Source organism: Phaethon aethereus (genome assembly GCF_964289735.1).
Source record: "Phaethon aethereus genome assembly, chromosome: 1".
Lineage (NCBI taxonomy): Eukaryota > Metazoa > Chordata > Aves > Phaethontiformes > Phaethontidae > Phaethon > Phaethon aethereus.
Genome location: NC_138575.1, coordinates 208,401,804 through 208,426,835, shown reverse-complemented (window position 1 = coordinate 208,426,835; position 25,032 = coordinate 208,401,804). Strand labels below are relative to the sequence as shown.

At 37.2% G+C, this 25,032-nt stretch overlaps 1 protein-coding gene across 2 annotated transcripts in view; it reads left to right on the top strand.

Moving 5' to 3' along the window:
• The window catches only part of CNTN5 (contactin 5), a gene marked incomplete at both ends in the record, with an annotated part of 389,481 nt that overhangs the window by 246,698 nt on the left and 117,751 nt on the right, over positions 1-25,032 (top strand). For both annotated transcript variants that reach the window (XM_082008944.1, XM_082008943.1), the window contains 4 exons: positions 86-267; positions 9,019-9,155; positions 11,114-11,243; positions 13,420-13,570. In XM_082008944.1, coding sequence (XP_081865070.1) covers positions 86-267; positions 9,019-9,155; positions 11,114-11,243; positions 13,420-13,570 — 600 coding nt within the window. The remainder of the gene's footprint in view (positions 1-85; positions 268-9,018; positions 9,156-11,113; positions 11,244-13,419; positions 13,571-25,032) is intronic.

Sequence of the window (25,032 nt, the reverse complement as noted above, 5' to 3'; positions counted from 1 at the left end):
TATTAAGTGTTTAAACTACCAGATAACAGAATCTATATTCTCAATAGTGGAAAAGTGCTAACAGTAATTTTACTAAATATTTCAGCCCTGTTCCAACAATCTCTTGGAAGAAAGTTAATGGTCATAATCCAAGTAAAGCCCGCCTGAGAAAATCCCAAGCTGTGCTTGAAATACCCAATGTGCAGCTAGAGGACGCGGGAATGTACGAATGTAAGGCTGAAAACTCTCGTGGAAGAAATGTCTTCAGAGGACAACTACAAGTGTACAGTAAGTGTAACTGCGCACAGTGTTATCCAGCAATGCTTTGTCCACACATCAGGCTTTAACTACATATGAAGGATGCTAAGATCTGGTAAAATTAAAATATCTTTATTCCAAAATAAAATTAGTATTTAATTAACCTATGTATTCTTATTCCTTAGTAATGTATTAAGGTCTAAAATATAATTAAAGTTGACGTCTCAAAAACTGGCTTAAATTCAATCTCATGTTTTATGTTATGAGGTTTGGAGGGTTTTTTTTGAAGAGTAGTGCTATAATTTTAAAAATTTCTTATTTTTCCCCTGCCTGATATGATATATAACAATGACATGCAACCTAAGCATGAGGTATCTGTCAGAAAACAATATTAGAAATGTCTTAGGAGTTTTATACAGTTTTATTAATGTTTCACCCCTACCATACCTGGGTGTTGAGTTTTGTCAAATTCATTGTACAGGGATCAGAGCTGGAGAAGTGTTTCTGTTTTTGTAGAAAATTCTCTATCTAGGCATGCACAATTTCTGAAGGTTCTGCTTTTCAGAAAGTGCTGAACATTTTCTCTCTAAGATTGGTAGTTCTGAAAGTTTTTTGAGTGAGCATAAAAAAAAATGAATCATGCATCATATTGAAAAGAAAAAACACAACCTGAAATTAAAAATATTTAGTAAAAATAAATAATTTTATAACATATTGTTGCTGCATCCTGGAGGCTAGAAACAAAAGTCTATATAAGACATGCCCTTAAATACTTACAAGTCAAAGTTTTCCTTACATTGAATGTATGCTTGAGTCCCACCTATTTCTTACCAAGTAAAGCTACATCACTTACTATATCATTCCATAAAACCTACAACCTTAAATACTTAGCAGGAAAGGTCTACTGCGGGAGATCACGCAATAAATCTTTCAGACTCTTCATTGTTTTCTGTCTTCAAATATCGCAGTCAGTGGAATTCCAACTGCTGCAGTTTAGACAGATCCTCAGGCTAATAGGTACCTTTAAGACGGAGTATCTCCTGTTAATCAATTTTTTTTTTTCTTGATTTCTGCCATGGCTCCTAGTGCTTTCTCCCCATTACTAACTATACACAGTTCTCCGTCTATGTTACAGACTTTCATCAAATAACTGTAAAATGGCATCATATATTTAGTTTATTTTCCACATATGTCGATATTTCCAGGTCCACAATCAACTTTCCTGTCTCCTCCAGCTTTCCAATGTCTTTATCTTAGCTCCCTTGTTTTCAGTGAGTATCAGCATATCTCTGGATGCTGCTTCTCTCTTTGCTTTTTGTTCTCATCTATCTAGAGCCAAGGGCAGGGTTTTGTCTTCAATTTTCTTTGGTAGATGCTGGAGAAAATATGAGATGGCAAAAATAGTATTTTGCACCTTTGGTTTTGGATATGCCATCCATACTGCACTTGCAGCAAAGTTTTATAAGGCTTTTACTGAAAACAGCAGTGGAAGTCCAGGAACCGCTTGATGTCTCCTACTGTGCCAATACCCCAGCAATATTTCTCCAGTATTACAAATTCAATTATTTCCATGAAAGTATAGAAGCTCCTGCTGAGAACCTGGGGACCAGGGGTATTTAGCAGCATGTCTGGTCTTTTTCAACAACATTTCTTAAAATGTCTGAAATTCAAATAAATTTAATTTGAGTTATAAGGTATACCCCAGCTCATACACTTACTAGCTGTTTTCTAGAGCGGTTGAAACTACTAGATGCCAAGGTACCTTATAAAGGTGTTACAATTATCTCTGCTTCCCTCTTTCAGCATTAAAGGAATGTAAAAGGTGCTCTTCAGGAGGGAAACTAAGATGCTGGAAAATGAATTTATTTCCTCAAGAGCACCCTGCAGACCTGTGACAGAAAATCACAGCAAACATGATGTATGGTCCTACACAACTCTGCCTCTCTCATTAGCCGGGACACATATTTGTTCTGAGCAGAAATAAAGATGTTACTCAAATCTAGGAGTCCATAGAAAACATTTTCTATGTCAGTTTTGTTCTACTTTGTTCTTATAGAAATATGAATTTTTAGTTCTCTGCCATTGTCAAAATTATTTTTTTTACAGTCACAGGCTTTATGGATAGTGCATAATTTGTGCTAATCATCATTTTTTTCAATTATATTAGAATGACTTCTTTTAACATATGTAAAGGAGGTCCACTTCAGATTGTCTCATTCCTCTGATTAACAGATATGTGAGATTAGTATATTATTGTTACCCTTAAGTCTGTTATTATATTTAGACTATCTTAGAGATAAGTCAAAACCAGATCTGAGTCAGAGTTTCACCTACCTGCATTAGCAGGGAGTGAAGTCAGAGCAGGTAGGAGCAGGCTTCCAGATGGAGGAGACTGGCAGCGACCTCCAGTACAACAGAACGAGAAGCACAAACTGTTACCAGCTCATTACAAGTGCCTTTTCTTGGCCTCAGATGAAATACTCCCCACTGATCCCCTCGCAGCCTTCAGTGCTCCTGAAGACAGCATTAGTGTCTCACTTGCCTACAAACCTTGACAACCCTTTCCAGGGGTTTCCACCCAAACCCTACCCCAGGTGTTTGGGTCAGAAGGTTTTTAGGAGCACAAAGTTTAGCCAAATGTTACTTTACAAAATTCTCAGTTTCCTTTGCTGACAGCTGATATGGCAGGATTTGGGGGTGTCACTTGGAACAGCATTTCCCCCTGTACCTCTTATTCGTAACAACAGTCAATATGAATTATTTACCTTTAAGATCATCGTCTTTTCGCTGACATCTTATTCCTCCAGGAGACGATGATTATTTTGGCTCAGAAATTCAAATGTAGGCCATCATTCCTTACCAGAGGTTTCTTGTAGAATTTCAGAGCTTGCTGTAGGATCAGCTGTGTCATACTGCGGTCTCACAATTTACATATCTCTGTAGGAACTCACTTGCTGTCTGTTTGAATCTTCTTCATTTTGTCAGTTGCATCTGATCTGGGTCACCACAGAGTATTTTGGAGAGAGCCCAGGACACCCAGTCTGCCTGCCTGGTCACATTTAATCACAAACTAGTGATTTTTCATTTCTTACCTGATGCTGCAATCCAGATATACCGTGACTGCCTGATGCAGCTGGCACTTCGGATGTTGTTCAGAAAGTGGTATTTTGGATACTGACAATTTCAAGATTGTTGCAGTCTCAGCACTTAGTAGAAATTCATCTGTAGAAGTAACAAACGCATTAAAAACTTAATTTTGATAATGCAAGACATCCTGATATGCACTGCAACCTATTTTGAGAGGTGTGATCTTTCCCCTACTTCTGCTCATCCTGTAAAGTTCCATGAAATTTTATTGAAGCTCAAATTGGTTAAGAGAAGAGAGCACAAAAATTAAAATTTGGGTGGAGAAATTTGCCATTAACCTTTTGTAATGACAGTTCCTCCACAAATCCTGGCTAGCAACATTTTCCCAATGGTAAGCGCTGGTTTGTGCAATTCCTGCTCCTCTCGCACTCTGAACCTCTGGGTTACCTGCTCACTAGTGCCAGTTCAGCAGAGGGTGGTGATGTGAAGCAGACCACAAAAAAGACTTTTTTGCCCATTTTTCTTTTAGCAGGGTGTTGTGAGTTGACCTTGGCTGGATGCCAGGTGCCCACCAAAGCCTCTCTATCACTCCCCTCCTCAGCTGGACACAGGAAAGTATAATGAAAAACTCGTGGGTAGAGGTAAGGACAAGGAGAGATCATTCACTAATTACTGTCGCAGAAAAAACAGATTCAGCTAGGGGAAATTAGTTCAATTTATTGCCAGTCAAAATCAGAGTAAGATAATGAGAACTAAAACCAAATCCTAAAACCCCTTCCTCCCACCTGTCCTTCTTCCCGGGCTCAACTTCACTCCCCATTTCTCTCCCTCCTCCCCCCGAGCGGTGCAGGGGGACGGGGAATGGGGGTTGTGGTCAGTTGTGGTCAGTTCATCACACCTGGTCTCTGCCGCTCCTTCGTCCTCAGGGGAAGGACTCCTCACCCTCTGCCCTGCTCCAGCCTGGGGTCCCTCCCATGGCAGACAGTCCTCCACGGACTTCTCCAGCGTGAGTCCTTCCCACGGGCTGCAGTTCTTCACAAGCTGCTCCAGCCTGGGCCCCCCACGGGTGCCGTCCTTCAGGAAAGGCTGCTCCAGCCTGGGTCCCCCCACGGGTGCCATCCTTCAGGAACAGGCTGCTCCAGCCTGGCTCCCGCGGGGTCCCAGGTCCTGCCAGCAAACCTGCTCCAGCCGGGGCTCCTCTCTCTCCCCACGGGGCCACAGGCCCTGCCAGGAGCCGGCCCCAGCGCGGGCTTCCCACGGGGTCACGGCCTCCTTCGGGCATCCCCCTGCTCCGGCGTGGGGCCCTCCCCGGGTGCGGGTGCAGATCTGCTCCCCCGTGGAGCTCCATGGCCGCAGGGGCACAGCCGGCCTCCCCGTGGGCTTCCCCAGGGGCTGCCGGGGACCCTCTGCCCCGGCGCCTGGAGCCCTCCTGCCCCTCCTGCTCTGGGCTGGGGGGCGCAGGGCTGCTCTTCTCACATAGTCTCACTCCTCTCTTCTGACTGCAGTTGCCATTGCACTGTTTTTTCCCCCCTTCTTAGCTCAGTTCCCCCAGAGGTGCTGCCACTGTCACTGACGGGCTCCGCCTTGGCCAGTGGTGGGTCCATCTTGTGTCCGGCTGCATTGGCCCTGTCGGACACAGGGGAAGCTTCTAGCAGCTTCTCACAGAAGCCACCCCTGCACCCCCCTGCTACCAAAACTTTGCCACGCAAACCCAATACACTGGATCAGTTCCCTGATTCTGCTCACAGGAGTGCCCCACAAGCAGCACTGCTGCCAAAGCAGGGGGTGAATTTGGCCATAACACAGGCATGGAACAAGCAGCTGAGGGTGGGAATATTCTGTAAGGCAGTGTAAAGGAGCATCCTGATTTTAAAAACCATTTAAATGATTTCCTTATAAAAACTGTATGGAAGAAAATCTACTGGTGCCACTATGGTTTAGCCCCATGCAGTAAAAGTAGATAGAGAGGAAGAGAATTTTGTGGTCAGAATTGCACCTTCAGTTTAAATTTGCTACCTTATCTTTCTCACTCTGATAGCTACCTATTTTTCTACTATATACCTCCCAGTTGGCCTTGTGTCCAGAAATTTTTTTTTTCACCCTGAACTCTGTACTCATTCACATTTTAGGATACTATCCAGAGTCATTTGTCTATGCAAAACTTTGCCCTTAATTTTCTTTCAGTCAAAAAGTTGCTTAATAATTTAATAAAGTAGGCTGAGTTTTCTGCATCTGAATTTCATTTTGCACAAAGGATATAAAAACTGGCCTGTAAGCTTGCAGATTTATTGCCAATTTGTGTTTGTAAAACATTTTGACATCGTTGAATAAACAGGTGCAGAAATGCAGCATAAAATAAATCAGAGATTGAATGGTGATTTTAAAATCTCAGGAGCACTGCATAAAGCTATGGCACAATATCCATAAAGACTACTGAATAGTAAAACACATCCTTCTATTCTTACATTCACCCCAAAATTCTTCAACAGACAGCTAAATACCAGGCAAACGCCCATTTTTCTGCAAGATGAATGTTACATTTAAGAAAAGAAAGCAGATCTTGTTAATTTTGAATTCTGTTTAAATGCTTCTTAGAATTTGCATTTTCTAACTAAAACTAAGTGCAATTATGGAATGAAGTTTTCATTGCCCACATATATATCAGGAGGTTGTTAACACATTTGTGTTAAAAAAACCCACAACGCACTGAGTCAGAAGTTGTACATCCAATTAAACACTTCACTTTTTTAATTGTTGACAGGGTTTAAGAACAAGTATTTTGATATTATGGAGAGTGACCCTTGCTAGTGATCAGAGAGGGAACTCTCTGTGGCAAAGGAGTACATAGAGGAAAGGAAGCCGAAAAGTGATGAAAATATTTCTCTCAATCATGCATTTAGCTCTATTCCTGGTACATGTACCTATTGCTTTGCTACCTTGTTCTCAAAGGGGTAGGAATCTGAGTCATTGCCTTGGCTTATGGCGAGTCCAACAGCTCGAAAATTATGGATCCAAAAGCCATTTAGATTATGAGGAGAAAATGTAGGGTAGAAATACCCCAACTAAAGGAAAAAGGTCCTTAATACCAATCGATTGTGCGACTGTGATTTGCAGGTTTGTGGTTACAGAGGGAAACCCGTGCCATGACTATGCTGTCAAGACAGCCACAGACAAAGGGTAGGAAATGGCAGTTGTGTACGGAGGAGAACACCTCTGCAGCCAGGCTTGGGGAGACAGTTTTATTTCAGTGTAAACAGGTGCACACTCTAATTCTGAATGCTCTGGTTCCTAGAATCATAGAATCATAGAATCATAGAATAGTTTGGGTTGGAAGGGACCTTTAAAGGTCATCTAGTCCAACCCCCCCTGCAATGACCAGGGACATCTTCAGCTAGATCAGCTTGCTCAGAGCCCCATCCAACGTGACCTTAAATGTTTCAGGGATGGAGTGTCTACCACCTCTCTGGGCAACCTGTGCCAGTTTCACCACCCTCAGTGGGAAAAATTTCTTCCTTAGATCTTGTTGAAATCTACCCTCTTTTACTGTAAAACCGTTGTCCTATTGCTACAGGCCTTGCTAAAAAGTCTATCCCCATCATTCTTATAAGCACCTTTCAAGTACTAGAAGGCTGCAATAAGGTCTCCCCAGACCTTTCTCTTCTCCAGGCTGAACAAGCCCAACTCTCTCAGCAGGGCTTCATAGGAGGGGTGTTCCAGTCCTCTGCCCATTTAGTGCCCCTCCTCTGGATCTGCTCCAACAGGTGCATCATCCAACATGATGAGATCAAATTCAACATAGTAAAATCAGACTAAATATGCTTTGGGTCATATAATAGAATTTTCAGAAAAGCGTAATAATAAATAGAATGAAATATAAATAGGAACATTGTAGAACCTCTTTGAAACTGCATGATTTTATGGCACCGCTGGCTAACTTTTATGGATTTTTAGTTACGTTTAACTGTCACATCTTCCAAAATCATATTAGTGTACTCATTTTCAAAGGAAACAACTGCTTCTCAGCATGCTTCCTTTGTGCATACCAAAACACTTGAAAAGAAAACAACAGCATCAATTACACAATGCAATCGAACTATATTTTTAGGACAATTGTTAGACAACAAGTGAGCAGGGACTCCCACAAACTGCTTCTGAGGATTTCATGAGAGTCTTTGATATAACTTAAGAAGCAAGTGATTCAGCACAGTGGAGCACATAGGGAACATGTCATGCATTGCCCTGACTGTAATAAGAAGAATAAGTGAGCAGATGTTTTTGGTCTTGGGTTTGGGCGTGAGGTTGGGTCAATCTTATCTCTGTTTTCCTCTACTAAAAGGGAAGTGAGTGACTCTTTTTCTGATATGTTTCCAGCTTCTGACAACTGTCTGGTCAGGGACTCTGAAGCAAACTATTCTCTGCTTAGGAATGATAGACAACTCATTCTCTTTCTTTATCATCCATGCACGAGATGTAAGCTAGAAGAAGTTAGTCACCTGTCATCCCTTTTCATATCTTCTCACGTCTTTGATTGGTGACCTGTCAAATGCCAGCTAGAGTCAAAGATTTATTTTTAAACTCTGTTCCCCATGTTTAAGTACATTATCAGTTATGTGACATTTGAAGCAGAAACTTTCTTGTGACAGATCTGGACTTATATTCATACCAAGCAGAAGAATTTTACATTCCTTTAGCAAGGAACGTCTTTTAGCTACTTATTCACTACTCTTTGGAAAAAAAATCCCAGCATTCAATATCATTAAGTTAATTAGTTCCATCTATCATCCTCTTTGCTGTATAAACTGATATGCCTACAGTATGAAAACCCAAAAGCTGGCTTTTATGCACACATTTTTATTTCTGTATATGAATGCTTAGTTCCTCACTGAGTCATACAAAGCTTCCCAAACTATAAGATCCTATGTATAGCTATCTGATTGACCGCTGCATTAAAGATCTGTTTCTCTGCAAAAAATATTCCCTGTTTTTTAAGAGATTATTACATGAAATTTAGGTACTGATGATCACATATACACCTAACAACTGCCTACATTTAAAAACCTGTTTTAACATTGACATATTGTGAAATTTATGTTCCCAATGAACGCTGGAAATCTCATAGGTTTTGTGTTTAAAAACATTAAAAGCATTTTCTCCCTTGAAATATGAATTAAACTCAAGACACTTTAATAAAAATATGTTACCAAATGCCCAGTCATTCTGAGCTGAATAAATCATGATTCCTTATAGAACCGAGAAAACAATATCAAACAGGGTCTATGGTGATTGACTTCCTTACCAAAATTTAAATAATGTAGGTCTTGAAAAGTTGCTAAATATTCTATTGTGACTACCAAGCAAATGTTCTTAAATTCAGTAATAATGAATGCATAAATATATAGTACTGTAATTTAATCCATTAGATTTTATTTAATCAGGCAGATTTCTGTTCCTGGTCATGATACTGCTCACCACCTGGTGCCCTTACAGAATTTCCTTTAAAGTTACAGAGTTTTGTTAATTTTATTACTTTCTCTTTTGGTTTTGGTTGGTTGTTTAAATGTGTTTCTTTCTGAGAGTAAGCTAAGCTTTGTAAAGGCCGTAATTTAAGATCTTTAACTGAATAGTCTTTGCACATCAGCTAAAGACTTACCAGTTTATTTACTTCGTATATAGCATAGCATTTTTTTCTTGCAGCCTATCCACATTGGGTGGAGAAACTTAATGATACTCAATTAGACAGTGGAGATCAGCTCCGATGGGAATGTAAAGCCACTGGAAAGCCAAGGCCCACGTATCATTGGCTGAAGAATGGAGTTCCTGTCTGGCCACAGGTACATTAGACAAGGAGTCACCAGTATGTTGCATGTTTCTCCTTTCATTCAGATAAAGTTAGTTAAAGTACTGAAAAGTACTTCAGAAATGACTGTTTTCTGTGTTAGTTTCTTAAGTGTTAGTATAGACAGGCTTTCTATGCGTGTCCACTCTGAACCACCTCAAGCAAGGTAAAATTGCATTCATCAGTAATTCTCTGTAGTTCAGAAATATCTGGGAGACGGGACCTTCTGTGCTGTGCTGTGTCTGCAACAGCATCTGCCATTGCACTATAATGTACATATAAGCAATCTCCAGTATGTTTAAATTTTTTTTTTTTTGATAGTGGTATTATGCTATTTGTATTTTTTTTCTGTATAAAAAGATAGTAACAACTCAGAGAAGTGTTGTATTTGCTGAATCAGATTCCTTCATATTTCTCTCAATGTTATGTTATGTTATTTACCACATTTTGTTTGTATATAATCATACTCTTCAAAACACTAGCAGGCTAATATAAGAGATACCAATGACTATTATTTTTTCATCATTTTTCAACTCTAATAATTCTCTTCAAGTAACAGGACTCACCATCAAGACCATTAAAATGCTCCATGTAAGACTCCTAGAATGTAAAGTCTTTAACTACAGTCACCCCATATATTTTAGAATTAGATCTAGATAAAGTTCTCTTTTCCTTTTAAAAGACCACTCATGGCATGGCCTGCCTTCTACTTCACTTTTTTCTGTTTCTTTCACTGAATCATCAGCACATCAGTCCACACCATGTGGGTTTTCGCCTAGCACCTTTCTATTTTTATAGTCTCAAATTATTTAAAACAAAGAAAAGTTTTGTACATTTATTTCATGCATTTTTCCAGATTAAAATAAAGCTGTCCAAATTTGGGAGAAAATGTCTCCAGTTGTAAATTAATTCACAGAATGTATTTATGAATATAAAAGATGTAATATCTTCCTTTTCAGTGAATGTTGCTTTTATCTGTGAACGTCAACTGATTATGCAAACAATGAGAAAGGAAACATAAACACAGTTTACTTTTGAAGCTGTGAGGCATTGAAATAAGGTTATATGCCTTTACTTTATCCATTTCTGCCTTTTTAGATGGAGCTATTAGTCCTGAAATTGAAGCAACTTACACATTTGTACATTTTGGTTTTCTGATTTTCCAATCCATTAGTTGAACCAGGCTCTGAAATTTCAAATTAAATTTCAGTGTAAACTGGGGGCTTCCAACAGAGAGAACGTTTTTTACAGTTTCCTCTGCATTCCCAAACACTTTATTCTTTATCCATTTTTAATTAAACCTACAACTGTAATAATGAAACCTAGAGATGTTTTATAGCAGTTCAACTTATTCATCATACAGCTCCATGAATTACACATTTCCATAAATAACTATTAATGCCCCTTCTCTTCCAGCTGTGGTAATTATTTTTTGCTAGTGGACCTTTCAAATAAAGAATTTGCACTAATGATGAAGGTGATTAGACATTTACACTTTTACTCACACAAGCAATCTTTTATATCTACTTTTATGAGAATAGTATCATGACTGAAACCAAACATTTGCTAGAATGTGAAGATGATCAGATATGTTACACCCACAGCTGACTTCTTGCTTCATTAAAGTTCCCAGGATGAACTGGTTTGGAAAATCATGTAAGGGTAATACAGACAAACAAGCAAACAGACAATAGCAAGCCCTTGGAGACAGTGAACCTGCACGGAAAAATATTTACCTTTAAATATTTTTGGAGTTTTTTCTGCCCTCCCCCATCTGCTTTATTTTTGTCATTCCTTATATAACAAGAAAAAAGTAAGCCCGAGGAAATTTGTTGCTCAGTTTTATTTTAGTTTAATAATGTCTTTTCTCCCTTTGCCTTAAGCTAATACTACAGCAAATTCCCAGTGCCTGTTTCATTTTATAGATTTTTTTTTTTTTTTATTCCATTACAGAGCAGGATTGAGATGGTTAATGGTGTTCTGATGATCCACAGTGTGAATCTCTCAGATGCTGGAATGTATCAGTGCTTAGCAGAAAATAAGTACGGCACCATTTATGCCAGTGCTGAGCTGAAGATTTTAGGTGAGTGTTATTGAAAAAGAACAGACTGTTCCTTTTTTTCCCTTTGATAATTACATTTGGTTTTGGTCGGTTATGATAAGGAGCAGTTTCTGCCTGTCCAAACTTAGCAAAGCAGATAAAAGTGGGTTCCTTTTTATTCTTCTTATTTATGTGTGAGTGGGTCCTTTGTTGCCTAAAAGAGCACAGGTCCTTCTGTTAACTTAAAATTTTCTTTCATAAATTACTGACTCAGTTACATTTTGTGACTATTTCTCATACAAATCTATTTCAGTTCAAATAAATGGAAAAATGTTTTTTACTCCCTCAAAAATAAGTGCAGGAAACGAAACTTAGAGAAAGCAAATATATTTTAGTCTCTTTTAAAAATTACATTATTATTCCTACCAAGGCCATTATTCAAAGGTAATTAAGCATGAACTTAGTTTTAAAGGTGCAAAAATGTCCTATGAAGTCACCAGAACTAATTGAATACTGGAAGCTACATACTTAAGCTAATATCATCCCTATTAAAGCAAATATACTACATAGTGTTACCTGGAAATACAATAAAAATTTCACCATTCAAAAGTTGAATGGGGAGTTAATGAAGAAAAACTTGAAGCATGTTTTTCCAACACTCAAGTTTTCCTTAAAGCAAACTGTGGTAACACACAATGGGAGAACAGTGGTAAGACGAGTTCCACGGCCTTAAGTGAGACTGGTAAGAGTCTCATGAGCTTTATTAGAGTATGGTATAGCCGGAAGACAGGTGTCTGTCAAAGTAATTCAGTGGCCATGTCAGAGATTAGAGGTCTCTGAACTGCTCAGACCCTGCAAATTTCAAAACCTGCACCTGAGAATCATTCTTGTAAACTCCCAGTCAAATGAATAATAAAGCTGAAGTTACTGAAATAATATACTACATTTGAGCTAAGATTTGGTTCTTCTGAAGAATATTCTATCTAGTTCTTTTCTACTGTTTCCTAGCTGGCCAACATTAGAATTTTATTGATAACTCTTCAAAATATTTCTGTCTAGCCATAAATTAAAGCCCACAGTCAGTGGTTGCTCTCCATCACTTTCCCTTGTCATTTGTGATTCAGTCAGCAGAGAGATCCCTGTTGGTTCCAATGTTCTCTTGCTCTATTTTTTATATCTATTATAAAATAGGTATTATAATATACCTATTATATCAGGTAGTTGTACACTTCTTTCATATACTCCAGTATTGGAAATGGCCATTATACGTTGCTGCAGTAAAACCAGCCTTTCATTTTCTCACTTGTGAAATTGTACCCCTGTTAAATTTTAACCATAATGTTGCATTAAAGAAGCAGTTGTGTTTAATTTTCTGGATTATTAAAGGGAAAAGAACAGAATAAATTGTCCATATAAATAGCTCTGGTGTGAAAATTACGCAAAATAATGGCAGGAAATCCCCACATATTAGAGGCAATGGAGTGTAATAGTTCCTATATGTGTAGCAGAGATAGTTGCAGAGGGGGCTTTGGTTTTGCAAAACCAGTTTAAGAAAAACACAAACAAATTATATTACTTGAGAACAACTGTCATTTCTTGGTGTGAAATTACAGTAAATAATGTCATTTTGTGATACATTTGTTACCTTAGCTAAAAAGTGAAATACTAAGAACGAGACATGATTAAATATCTTCTATTAAGAAGTGTTAACTTTTCAATTTCTGCTATTCAGACAAATATAAAAAGGGAAAGCAATAAAATTTCTCTAACGGTAATACTTTTTGTGAGAATTAACTCTAGAGAGTGCATTTTGGATAGTTGTGGAATTTAAACTTCTTTTCCTTTTAAACTAGTTGCTACTAACAAGTTATCTATAAATCAAAAAAATTTTCAAAAAGGTGCTACACCACTAAACCAACTGTAATACCTAATTTCTAAAGATGTTGAATTTTACAAGCAATCTTACTTTTGTATGCTGATGTGAAGGACATCTCACTAGTTCATAACTGGATTAAGTTATAGACCTGTCATCTAGTCTTTGCTCATGGTTTCAAATATTTTCTAAAATACCATCTAATCTGTGGTGTAATAATTTCAAAGCTAAAACCAGTGTTTCTATCCCCAAAACCAAATCTATTATTCTAATTTTCTATTAGAATGTAATGAAACAGGAAGCTGTGATTGTTCTCTGTAGAGTTAACATACTTCTTTTTAACAGCTTCAGCTCCCACTTTCCCACTAAATCAAATGAGGAAAACAATAACTATTACCAAGGGCCAAGAAGTTGTCATTGAGTGCAAGCCACAAGCCTCCCCAAAGCCAACTATCACTTGGAAGAAAGGAGACAAAGCGCTAAGGGAAAGTAAGAGGTCAGAAGCCTGTTCGGTAAACTAAATATTGTTTTTGCATGTTTGATTCTGTGATGTGATATTAAAATACAGCAAGTGACAAGAACATGCATATGTTAGCACGGGTATGGCATAATTATTTCGTCAAGCTGATTTGTCTGACACTAGTGACTTCATTGTTTCTACAGTATTGAAATGAAAAATCTTAAAATTGTTCAGAGATGCAAACAGATAAAGTTGTTATTTTGTTTTTTTCTCTATTTTCTGTTACTCATTTCAAAAATCCTTAAGTTGCACTGTAGCGATACTACAAATTTAGTGTATGAGGGTATTAAAAGCGTAGAGGCTGAAGTAGTCAAGACCACATAAAATATCAAGTGTGCTTATTAATTTGAAATAATTTTATAATAAGGAAGATTTGCAGCTTGATCACAATGGAAGTCTGTCTAAGAATGGCTTTAAAATGATTCAGAGAAGAAAAATACGATTCCATTATAGGATTTAATTACACAAGTAACTTCTGTACTCAGCAGCATATCTGTTTAACAGAATATTGTTGATTAGATAAGTTCTGTCCAGCTCTGTATGTTAAGCATAGTTTGAGCACTGCAAGTTAAAAGCCAGCTGTAATTGCACTTCACAAGATTGCACGTCTGTACAGTAGAACAGTTTTGCCACCCTGCATATGGTCTTGAAGTACACAGAGCAATCTTATCTTCTTTCTGGTAATGTATTTGAATGAACCACTTCAACTGACTTGTATGGCATTAGTCAAAAAGATAAAAGCAAGACCCTTTTGTTCATTTGTGCAATACTGATGAAAGCAGTAGAGCGCATCTGTCCTCGTTAGCTGCAAAAACCGTTTCATTCAGGTGAGTTTTATTTTATTTTCATCTCATGCCATTTGTTTTTTCTGAGAAGGAAAAATGGGTTACTTTTCATGCCATATTGGCTCTTTTGGGGGCAGAGAGCAGACTGAAAGCATTATATACAACATTTTAGTAATGGATATGAGTTATATAGTACATATTGACAAGATATGACAGAATGATATTACAAAGAACAAATATTCTGAGACTGATGCCTTATGCTGTAGCTACACAGTTAAATGTTTTCACCACATGATCTTTTCCTCTCTTCTCCACAAAAGTCACTATGGTTTCTCTAAACACCACATGTAAATCACATTTTAATCCAAGACGAATAAAGCATTTTGGTAATTATTTGATGCCTAACCAAACATAGCCTAACTCTGAGGTTTAAATCTCCTAAATAAGATCTGGAGCTACATTTTTGGTATTTGCAGCTTTTGATACTTGCTTATTTTGACAGAGGCTGGAAAAGGAAATGAAGAAACATGGAAGATAAAAAGCTGGTTGAACTATTTGCAATCTTTGAAAGGCTTGGGTTGCATTCAACTTAATTTTTAGTCAGCTGTTCAGGGAGTACCCTGTGTCATTCAGAGCAGTTCTCCTGCATCTACTGTTTATAGAGGGGTGGGAGTGAGAGGAATATATTTTTAAAGGGAACTCAGTTCCCTTAGTTCCCCTAATAGAGTCTGTTTGAAGAGGAGAAGAGGAAGCCTATCATGATTTTGTGAAAGGAAATGTAAATCAATGGAGGTAGTATGTGTGTTTCCACGTTTTGGGCACTCTGAGAAGGAACCATTGGAAGGCAACTGCATAAAACATTTTAAAAAAGGAATAATCTTACATGATAAACACATCTATATACTTTAAAAATGGGCTTTCTTCATAGATTACTGATAAAATTTCCAGCAAAAAACAACTAGGAACTGCCAAGTGATGAATTTGCATAGAGTGTTAAACCATCAAAGATTTAAAAAAAAAAATCACTCTGTTTAAATAATACAGAAGGGCAAGGATAGGACAGCAGAACATATTTTTTTTTCTTTTCTGCCACAGTTTATTCCTCTTCTAGAGTGCTTGTACCAAGTGCATGTTGTGTTTTATTTTTGCCAAGTCTGCCAGCCCAGAAAAGGAACTTGCTCCATTTAGCCACATCTGTTAGAAAAGTCTCAATACAAAAGAGACCTTCCCCTCAACGGAGAAGAAGAAATCCCATTTGACTAGTGTGTCTGCTATGATCTAGTCCATCTCTTCCAAGCTGTGTTGCCTCCTTAGGTGTTCATACAACCAAAAGCTGGTTGACAGAAATACCCCAAGTGACATTTCCATTTGTAACTGAGAAAGCTGATGCTGTTCCTGTGGCACTCGTGGCTGTGTACAAGTCTCACTGCAATCAGACCTTGACTCTATCTCCTGGTATTTAATGCAGTCTGAAAGCCTCAAATATTTCAGATTCATTCAAAAGGCTAAAGCCACTCACTTGGCAACATAACTGTGGAAAGAGTCTTCATGAACTCCATCTCTTGGTCTGTTTTCACCTTTGAACAAATTATCCAACTCAAGGTCTTCATATTCACAGTCTATCTATGCTAGGTTTGCTCTCCCTGGCAAGAAATTATTATTCTGAGAAGTCAGATCATTTGATTCCACTTGGAAAGAATCTGTATATTGTAACAGCTCTTTTGAACTGGGTTCTGAATGAGTGACAAGTCTATAAGATAGAGCAAAAAAAGTAGGATATTCACAACTATTTGCTGACAAAATGTACCGGTCTGAGTGTTACTATCTCATAAATGTTTTAAATTTGATGAAAGTACTCTTATAGAAACATACTTATTTAATAGTGATTCCAGAGTATCCACGATTCATTCTATTAACCAGATGTAAAGATCAAGACCTGCTGCCAAAGCTATATTTTAATGGAATACAATGTATGGTATTGGACACCTACTATGCAGAAGATTAAAAATTCCAAAGAACAGGGTGTAATCTGTGAAGTTTACTAATACAGGACATTTAATGATCACTATAAGCATTTGACTGGAACTACGTGTGAAATTCAAATCTCTTTCATATATCATTATCTCAGTGAGTCATTAATACATTCAAACAAGTGTAAGTTCCTCAGCATTTTCACCTAAAAGTTAAGAGGAGGGGTGAAAAAAAAGCTATACTTATACTTCTGCCTTGGAACTAGAACACACCTGAACACATCATCAATGGAAGTTGTGTAGGTAGATAAACACATTTAAGCTGCGTATTTTCATTAGTCATTTCACAATAATGAAAATTAACTATTTTTACTAAGCGCTTGACTCTGGGCACTGCTGTCTCATAGGATAGATGACTGTGTCACAGCAGCCTGTGATAGTGTGTATTCTGGTTATTGATTTGAACATTGAGTTTTCTAGTCCATAAGAATTTTGTAAAAACTTTTGAATCTTTCAGTTCATAAGTAGTTTTGGTTTTATAGTGAAGTGGATTATATTGTGATCCAAGTCTGAAAAAAATAAGTTTATGCTTTGACTTTTAATAAAATGTTTGGTTGAAACTTTTATTTAGGTCCTAAGTAGAAAGAATTGGCCCCTTGTGCAAGGGTACAGTGATCAACAAACATTTTTGTGAAGTTTGTGAAATATTCCAGTCAGATACTTCCTAATCTGTAATCAAACCCTCATTTACTATTTTAGCATCAACTTCTAAACAAGACACAGACCCAGACTATTCAGATCAGAAAGCCAGTCAGGAAACTGTTTCTAACTAAAAATTTTTTTAAACCTATGTATCAAGATTAAAAAAAACAACAAAAATTATATTTAAAAACATTATTTTAGGCAGATAGTAAACTTTAGAAGACACAGTAAAATAGAGGAATCTGCTGTCAGTTATATTAATATAAATCATGAGTAATGTTGATAAAAGTCAATGATTAAATTATGGACAAGCATTTACCGTAAATTCAGTTCCTGTGTTCAGGCTTCTATAAATTACAGGTATTTTCTAATGACTTACTACTGCACAAATTTTCATCAGCCATTACTCTATGAACTGTAATCTCTGTTTCATCACTTTCTTAAAGTCACCTGCCTTTCTTGTACAGATTGCTCTGTAGTAGTGACTACAGCTGCTGTTTAAACAGGTATGTTTGAGGAGTCATAGGTATTAAAAAGCATTATAAATCTTTGTTCATCTGTTTTAGTTCTTTCTCCTACATCTAAAATATACTTCTCATTAAACATATTGAATTTTCACTCTAACTCATTATTTCCATTATATATCCATTAATTATAGTTAAAATAAAATCATCCAAAAGCACTCTAGCAGTGCAAAGAGTTCTATTCAGTCCCTATTTCTTCTTCTCCATTCAGACCACCAACAAATTAAAAAAAAATAGCACAATTTAATCAACAAATGGGTAACTGAGGAAGTAGGATTTTTACAGTGCCAATTTTGTGCTGTTTTATTTTGCTTTTGTTCCTTTTCCTTTTGAAGCTTTTCAAATAATAATGCCTATATTATTGATGTTTCTTGTATATCTCAATTTGTGTGCAGATTAATATTTAAACTAAAAAAATTCTAAATACAGTGGTGCCTAAACATATGTGTATGTATTGGTAGTACTGCTTTTATTGACTGCTCCCTTTCCATACAACTCAGTCTAAGCTTTCTCCTTCACATGACAGAACAAGCTTTGCATAAAAACATTAACAGTCTCTGAAGGTCAGAATCACAATAGATCACCATGAGCGAACAACAGTGCCAGTCTCTCTGTGGCCATTGCAAGGACCGGGTGCAAGGTTAACTTTGCCTGAGGACCTAAATATATTAAGTATTTCTGTGAGGAAAATAAATGGTAAAAATACCCCATCTGCCACTTCAATTCAGACACTTTTCCTATGGAGCAATTAGTTTCCTGAATTCCACTTCTGTTTGAAGGAGCTCTGGAGATAAGATGAAGAAACCTTTTGCTAGTTAAGCAGCAGCAGGAATTTTAGATCTTTTGGATGCAGCAGCCTGGCCTGGGTTTGGCCAGGACACAAACTTCAACATTCCTGTTCCTGCAGTGGACATCATGGTGGTTTTTTTATTGATTACAAATGGGTAAAACCTTTTTATTCCATTTTTTCCAAATGATATCAAGGAATCACAGAACAGCTGAGAGAGGCAAGGACCTCTGGGTATCACCTGGTCCAACCTCCCTTGATCAGAGCAAGGTCAACTAGAACAGGTTGCTCAAGGTCACGTCCAGTCAGGTTTTGAGTATCTCCAAGGATGGAGATGCTGTATCTTATCTGGGAAACTTGTTCCTATTCCAGTTAATGACCCCTACAATAAAAGATAAAGATATTCTTATGTTTAAATGTAATTGATGTTTAAATGCAATTGCCTGTATTTCAGTTTGTGCCCATTGTGTCTTGTCCTGTCACTGGGCACCACTGAGAAGAGTCTGGCTCTGCTTACTCCCTACCATCAGTGTGCGTATCAGTTGATCAGTGTGTTAATCAGCTGGGAGACTCTGATCTATAATAAATATGGCCATATAATGAATTAGTATAAATGCTTCTTCCATGACACATGATATTCTCCATCCAGATTGGCCCCAAACCTGCTTGGCCACCAAAATTCATAAAATGGAGATGTCACTTACTCATACAAAACCTGCCCACTGTGTATTGCCATATAGTGAAGTTACTGTATGCTTGACATGTTCTTCATTTACTGTGTGCCTCACTTGAGGTCATTGGGACTGATTTGCAGCCATAGAGAAGCCTGTAGAAACTGTACATTGAACAATGAAGTATTGGATATTAATAGCAAGTGTTCTGACAGTCTTTAAATGTCACAGCTAGAATTAGTGTATACTGAAAATGAGGAGACATTAATATTTGTGAAGCTATCAGGCATTAAAAACATGGAGAAATATTAATGAGGAAATTCTGCCTTCATAGTCATTTGGATATAAAGTTTCAAGCCACACATTGACCTATGAAGAACAGAAAAACACTAAAAAGTACACTTAAGTGAGAATCATCATCTATAGGTACTAAATAAAGAATAAATCCACTGGAGGGGAAAAAGTCTTCAAGTTGTGTATAACATAATAGATAAGGAAGTGAATGAGGCTGCTGAAATTTTTTCTTTACCTAAGTTTGCACTACTTTGTGTTCTTTCAGTTATGTTTCTCTAACATTCAGCAGCTGTGAAAGAAGTCAGAGAAAAGAAAGAAAAGAAAGAAAGAGAACTCATATAGGGAGATTACATTACAAATACTAATATAGGATTGCTACAGTGCTGCTCGACAGAGACAAAGGGAAACCTGAGACTATTCCTTTTGCCTACCTTCAGGTTAATACTGAAATCTTTGAACTTCAGAAGTAGTTGTCCTGTACGCCTAGACATTTCATCTGTCACACTTTGCTATGAAATTAATGGAAACACAGAGCCCTTAAATTTAAAAATACCATCGTGTAAAAACTTAGAAATGGACATATTTTTATACTCTTCTGGTCTCTCAGACTCCTTCATTTGCAGTTTTGACAGGTTCTTATTACAGTTTTACTCTTCACTCTACTATATTGAAGGATCTGTCACCATTTCCATTGTAAGTTCCTATTTTAATGGCTTTATAGCTCAATTTCTATGAAAGGAAATTAAAGGAGAAAAGAAAAAGGGTGTTTCAGCGCAGAAACAAGAAAAAAATTATTTGAGTTTGTAGGTGAAATCTGTATTCAATTTTATAAAGTGCTTTGGTTAGTACATGTTGCCTTATGTTTTTAAATATGAACATGTAATTGCATGTAACAGAGGTATATATTATATGCTTTCTTCATAATCATGGTGGTAGCTTTACAAAAGAATTTCACTTCCATCTAACTGTGGCATGTAACATTTGTTTAAACTGAAAACTGTGCACTGTGAAGGCAAAAGAAAGTATATGTATAAAACGGATGGAAAGTTATTCTGAACTGTAATTTTCAGTTTGTCCATTGGTCCCTAAGTTGCACCAGGCTCGACTTGTATCATGCACAAGCTTTTCTGCATCTATGTAATCAGCCACACAGACAGCACAGTAGCACAGTCTATTATGCTTCCACTTTTTGGTGAAAACACCACAAAATTTTTTTGCTGGTAATGAAGATCTTCAGAACTTATCCAACTATAGGAGCAGATTCTTAAGCAGTTTAAAGAATTTACTTTGTGTCCACAGTTAAATATCCAAAGAAAATGGCCACTCATGAGTTCCAATTAGTTTAACAAATAGCATTTCCCTCAGACTACTAAATGAATTCCGCAGTTATATTCAAGGTAATTGTTATCTACAAGATCCTAAATGACTTCTCTGAACTGAAACATCTCAGTCTTTCTTCCCAGGAATGATATTCAGGAGAATACTATTATTTCTCCTTAATACAGTGTTACTTCTACCACTTTACAGATATTTAGGCACTCACTGACTCTTTTTAGGGAGATAATGCTTGATTCTAATACAGAAGTGTATGTTTAGGTAACTGTGCATTGGAATATACATTATTTTCGAAAAACATTCTCTTCTTCACTCATTGGGTTGATGTTTGAATAAGTGTTCCACCATATCTTATACATTTTCAGTTCAAATAGGATGTAATTGTGTGAAAACAGATGTACAGTTCCCTACAATAACCCCCCTGGCCTCCAGTTGCTTTGTCAGCAGAGTGCAAGTCTCACATAATTACTCTGTAGTATCCATCAAGCACATGTGGACGTTTTGGACCTCTTCAGGCACCTACAGACTAGACACTAATACTTAGGAAGCTGAGTCCCATCCTGTATGACCTTGCTTTTTGGTATTTCCATGCAATTACATTTCTTGATTTTTTTCTCAGTTACCGAACTGTAAGTATCTTATATATGCACCCCATAGTCCTGCTGAAAAGAAGAAGCTGAAGAACTCAACTTTTTTGAGTTGCTAACAACCACGAGATATTTGATCTGCTGTATATGCCTTGAATATCTGCTTACACAACTCAACTAATTATCAGCTGAGCAAACAGTTCATGAATTCTAATTCTATGATTCATTTCCCTGCTCTTGTTATAAACAGCTGCCTGTTTGTGCACCATACAGGCAGAATATGACAAGTCATCAGTCACCTAAAGGTTTTTCTTTGCTTAAGGCTCTTCAGACTATGACTTTCAGCATAATTTGTCCTTAATAGAAACTTCATCTAAAATTCTTGGGAATTTAAACACTTAACTTCATGCCACCAGCTGATCCCCAGATTCCCAAGTAGCGCTTTAATGAACAAAAAATAGTGAGAGAGAAAATGCTGAGGACATTAAGAAAGAGAAACATCATGACAGAAACTCTTATCTTCCTGAGAGAGTTCTGCAAGTCACTTCTTTTTAATTTTTGCATAAATCATGGTCTAATTTAGCTGTGTCAGGCTCATAATGGGAATTAGAGATCTGGTTATAAAGTAGAAAAATGAAACAAAGATAACCTTGACTAAGTAATAAAAACAAATGGCAAGATCATCCCTTCACAAAAAAGGATCTTTGTTCAAAACCAGCACTGTTTTACTAATTGATCGTATTACACAACATGAGTTTTGACAGCACAATTATTTTGGCTATGCTCCTAAAAAACTTTTACTCTTTACTCATGTTCTCTTGCAGACAACATGATTAAAGAAACAGTTCAGTACCCATCATGCCTGAAATGTTTCCTGCTTCGTGGACCCTAGGCAAGAGATTCACTTTTCTGTACCTATGGGTGCAGCCTCAGGTCTGGTTTCAGTGACAAAGTTAAATTGTGAAAATTCCTTCCCTCGTTTCAGGCCTCTTGCTTTACAATGAAAAGATTTAGGGACCTGACTGAGGTAAAAAATAACCCCTTTATTTCACCTGGGCTATTTTTTAGCTAGATCATCGCCCTTGTCATCTAGTCACACAGATGTGCCAGAGCAGCCCAGGAAAGATTGGAGTTGACTGTCCATGGGCCAGGACAGGTGCTCACAGCAGAGGAGTGTCCAGGACAGCACACAAAGCAAGTCTCACATTTTCCTGACGATATATGTTTTACACCAGCTAGGGCAGGTGATTGACCAACACAAGTAGATTAAAAACTGCCTTGTAACGTTGCCTGGGATCGCGCTGGGATGCAATCAGCTATGCTCTTAAGCAGTTAGTCCCGGGCTGGATTTTAGCCTGCATCAATTAGCTGTCCCCATGTAGTCCTTCGGCATCTTGGGAGTTTGTGTGTGTCAAAAGCCATTCCTGCTAGGTTGTCCGCGTGCTGCCACCATGTTTTAAATGTTAACGGCATTTAATAGGATGGAAACAGTTTTGAGATAGCTGGCCTCAATATATGGAAAGAGTATGTCTATTTATTTTCATGGTAGAGAAATAATCACTGTTTAAGTTGTGCAGCAGATGAGAATCTTACCTCAGCCAGAATCTCTGGGCATTATCACTGAATTAGTCACACTGAAATAGTGACAAGAAAAATAGTAATTACTGTCGCTCAGTGACATGTTACTATACAGCAATAAAATGTTTAAAAGTCTGTAGGCACCAAGTCTATTTTTAAACTAGGAAGAAACAGAATGTTACAGAAGACATTCTCTAGGCACTGTAGGAAATTGGTGAAATGAACCCAGCTTGTTTGGATTGAGAAATCTTGTCAGACTCCAAAATACAAGCATATACTTTGAGTGTATTTTTTAAGTTATAGCACCATAAAGGATTAAACTAGATTTTAAGTGATGCTCAATATTTTGTTATATCTACTGGTCAGCACCCACAATCCGTGTGGAGACCACAAAGATCATCTACACATGGGCTGCTAAAATTCATTTTGCACTAGAAAGCCACCTTCCCAGTGAATATTCTTCCTTATCCGTCATAAATCTAAATTAGTTAGGCTCTCTTTTCAACAGATTATCACCTATTACATCATGATTTAGTGATCTTTGTAGCTATATTACAAAATTTAATAAAATTTCAAAATTTAAAGGGAATTTGTGATGCATTTGACATCTTCTCTCACATTATATTCTGAAGTTCTTCAGTCTGTCAACCTTGAAAATCCATAGACTGTAGTATTTATATGCTGATTGCTCCCAGAAAAGAAGTCTATGCATATTTTAAAAATGTTAGATATGCTTTGCAGAAAATTAAACTGTATACAAAAACTTAAACAAGATATTTGATATCTAGAAAAAAATGTATAGTGGAAACTGGCTTTCTAATGGGAGTAATAACAAGAAGGAATTATATTAGTCTAGAAAACAAGCTACAATTAATCTGCATAGTAATGATAAAAAAAAAATTACTCTCTCAACATCAATGATTTTCAGGCCTCTGTCTAATTCTATGAACAGATTTCAATACATAAATGACCATAAACTTACTATCCAGTCAGCAGTGTCAATGATGTATTTCTAAGCAATATATGGCAAATGAAACTACATCTTCTCCAGAAAAAAAGACACTTTAGGTCACAACACGGGATATCTGCAATGTTTGTATTTTGCATATTTTCAAGTACTGTAGAACATCATTCTTTGCAGTTGTTAAGGTTCAGTTTTGCTTCACTGTGAAAAAAAATAGACATAATATTTCCTCACGAAAATTTTATAACAATTTATCTATGAGGAAAGCCAAGGTATTCCTTTAAGTAATATGGCAATTAGTATCATGCTATTACTGATTAAGAGTTACTTTTCTTGTCTTTATCACTATCAATCTCATGTTCTCCTTTAGCAAGGGGTTAATTTAAAAGAACATTCAATTGAGTGATTCTCCTTAAAAAATGATAGCGAGCAGGCAAGAATTGCAAAATACTTATGAAAAACAACAACACGAGAGATCCATCACTGCTTGTAAATTGTAAATCCATTTACACTCTGAAACAAACTATTTCTAATACGATCTAGTTGTGTATCAGTTGTGGAACTGGGGTTGTTTAGCCTGGAGGAAAGGAGGCTGAAGGGAGACCTCATCGCTCTCTACAACTACCTGAAAGGGGGTTGCAGTGAGGTGGGGGTTGCAGTGAGGTGGGTGTTGCTCTCTTCTCCCAAGTAACCAGCGATAGGATGAGAAGAAACGGCCTCAAGTTGCACCAGGGGAGGTTTAGACTAGATACCAGGAAAAATTTCTTGATGGAGAGAGTGGTCAAACACTGGAACAGGCTGCCCTGGGAGGTGGTGGCGTCACCATCAATGGAAGTGTTCAAAAAACGTGTAGACATGGCACTTCAGGACATGGTCTAGTGGGCATGGGGGTGTTGGGTTGAGTGCTGGACTTGATGATCTTAAGGTCTTTCCCAATGTTAATGATTCTGTGATTCTGTATAACACCAATTTTGCCATGGCAAATTACTAACATTAGTAAAAATCAAGTTACTCTGATGTTAGTGACTTCCATGGAAGCAGATTTTCTACATACATTTCTGAGATTCCTGTATTTCTCATGTTCTTTTCAGTGGCTGAATACAGCTACTGACACTACAGCAAATAAATTAAAAGAAAGTCAGAGGGAAAAGAATTGTAACTGTAATGCACACAGGAAGGTTAAAAATGTACATATGTTTAGTAGACTAACCTTGAAAAAAGAGAAAATATTCTAGTAAGAG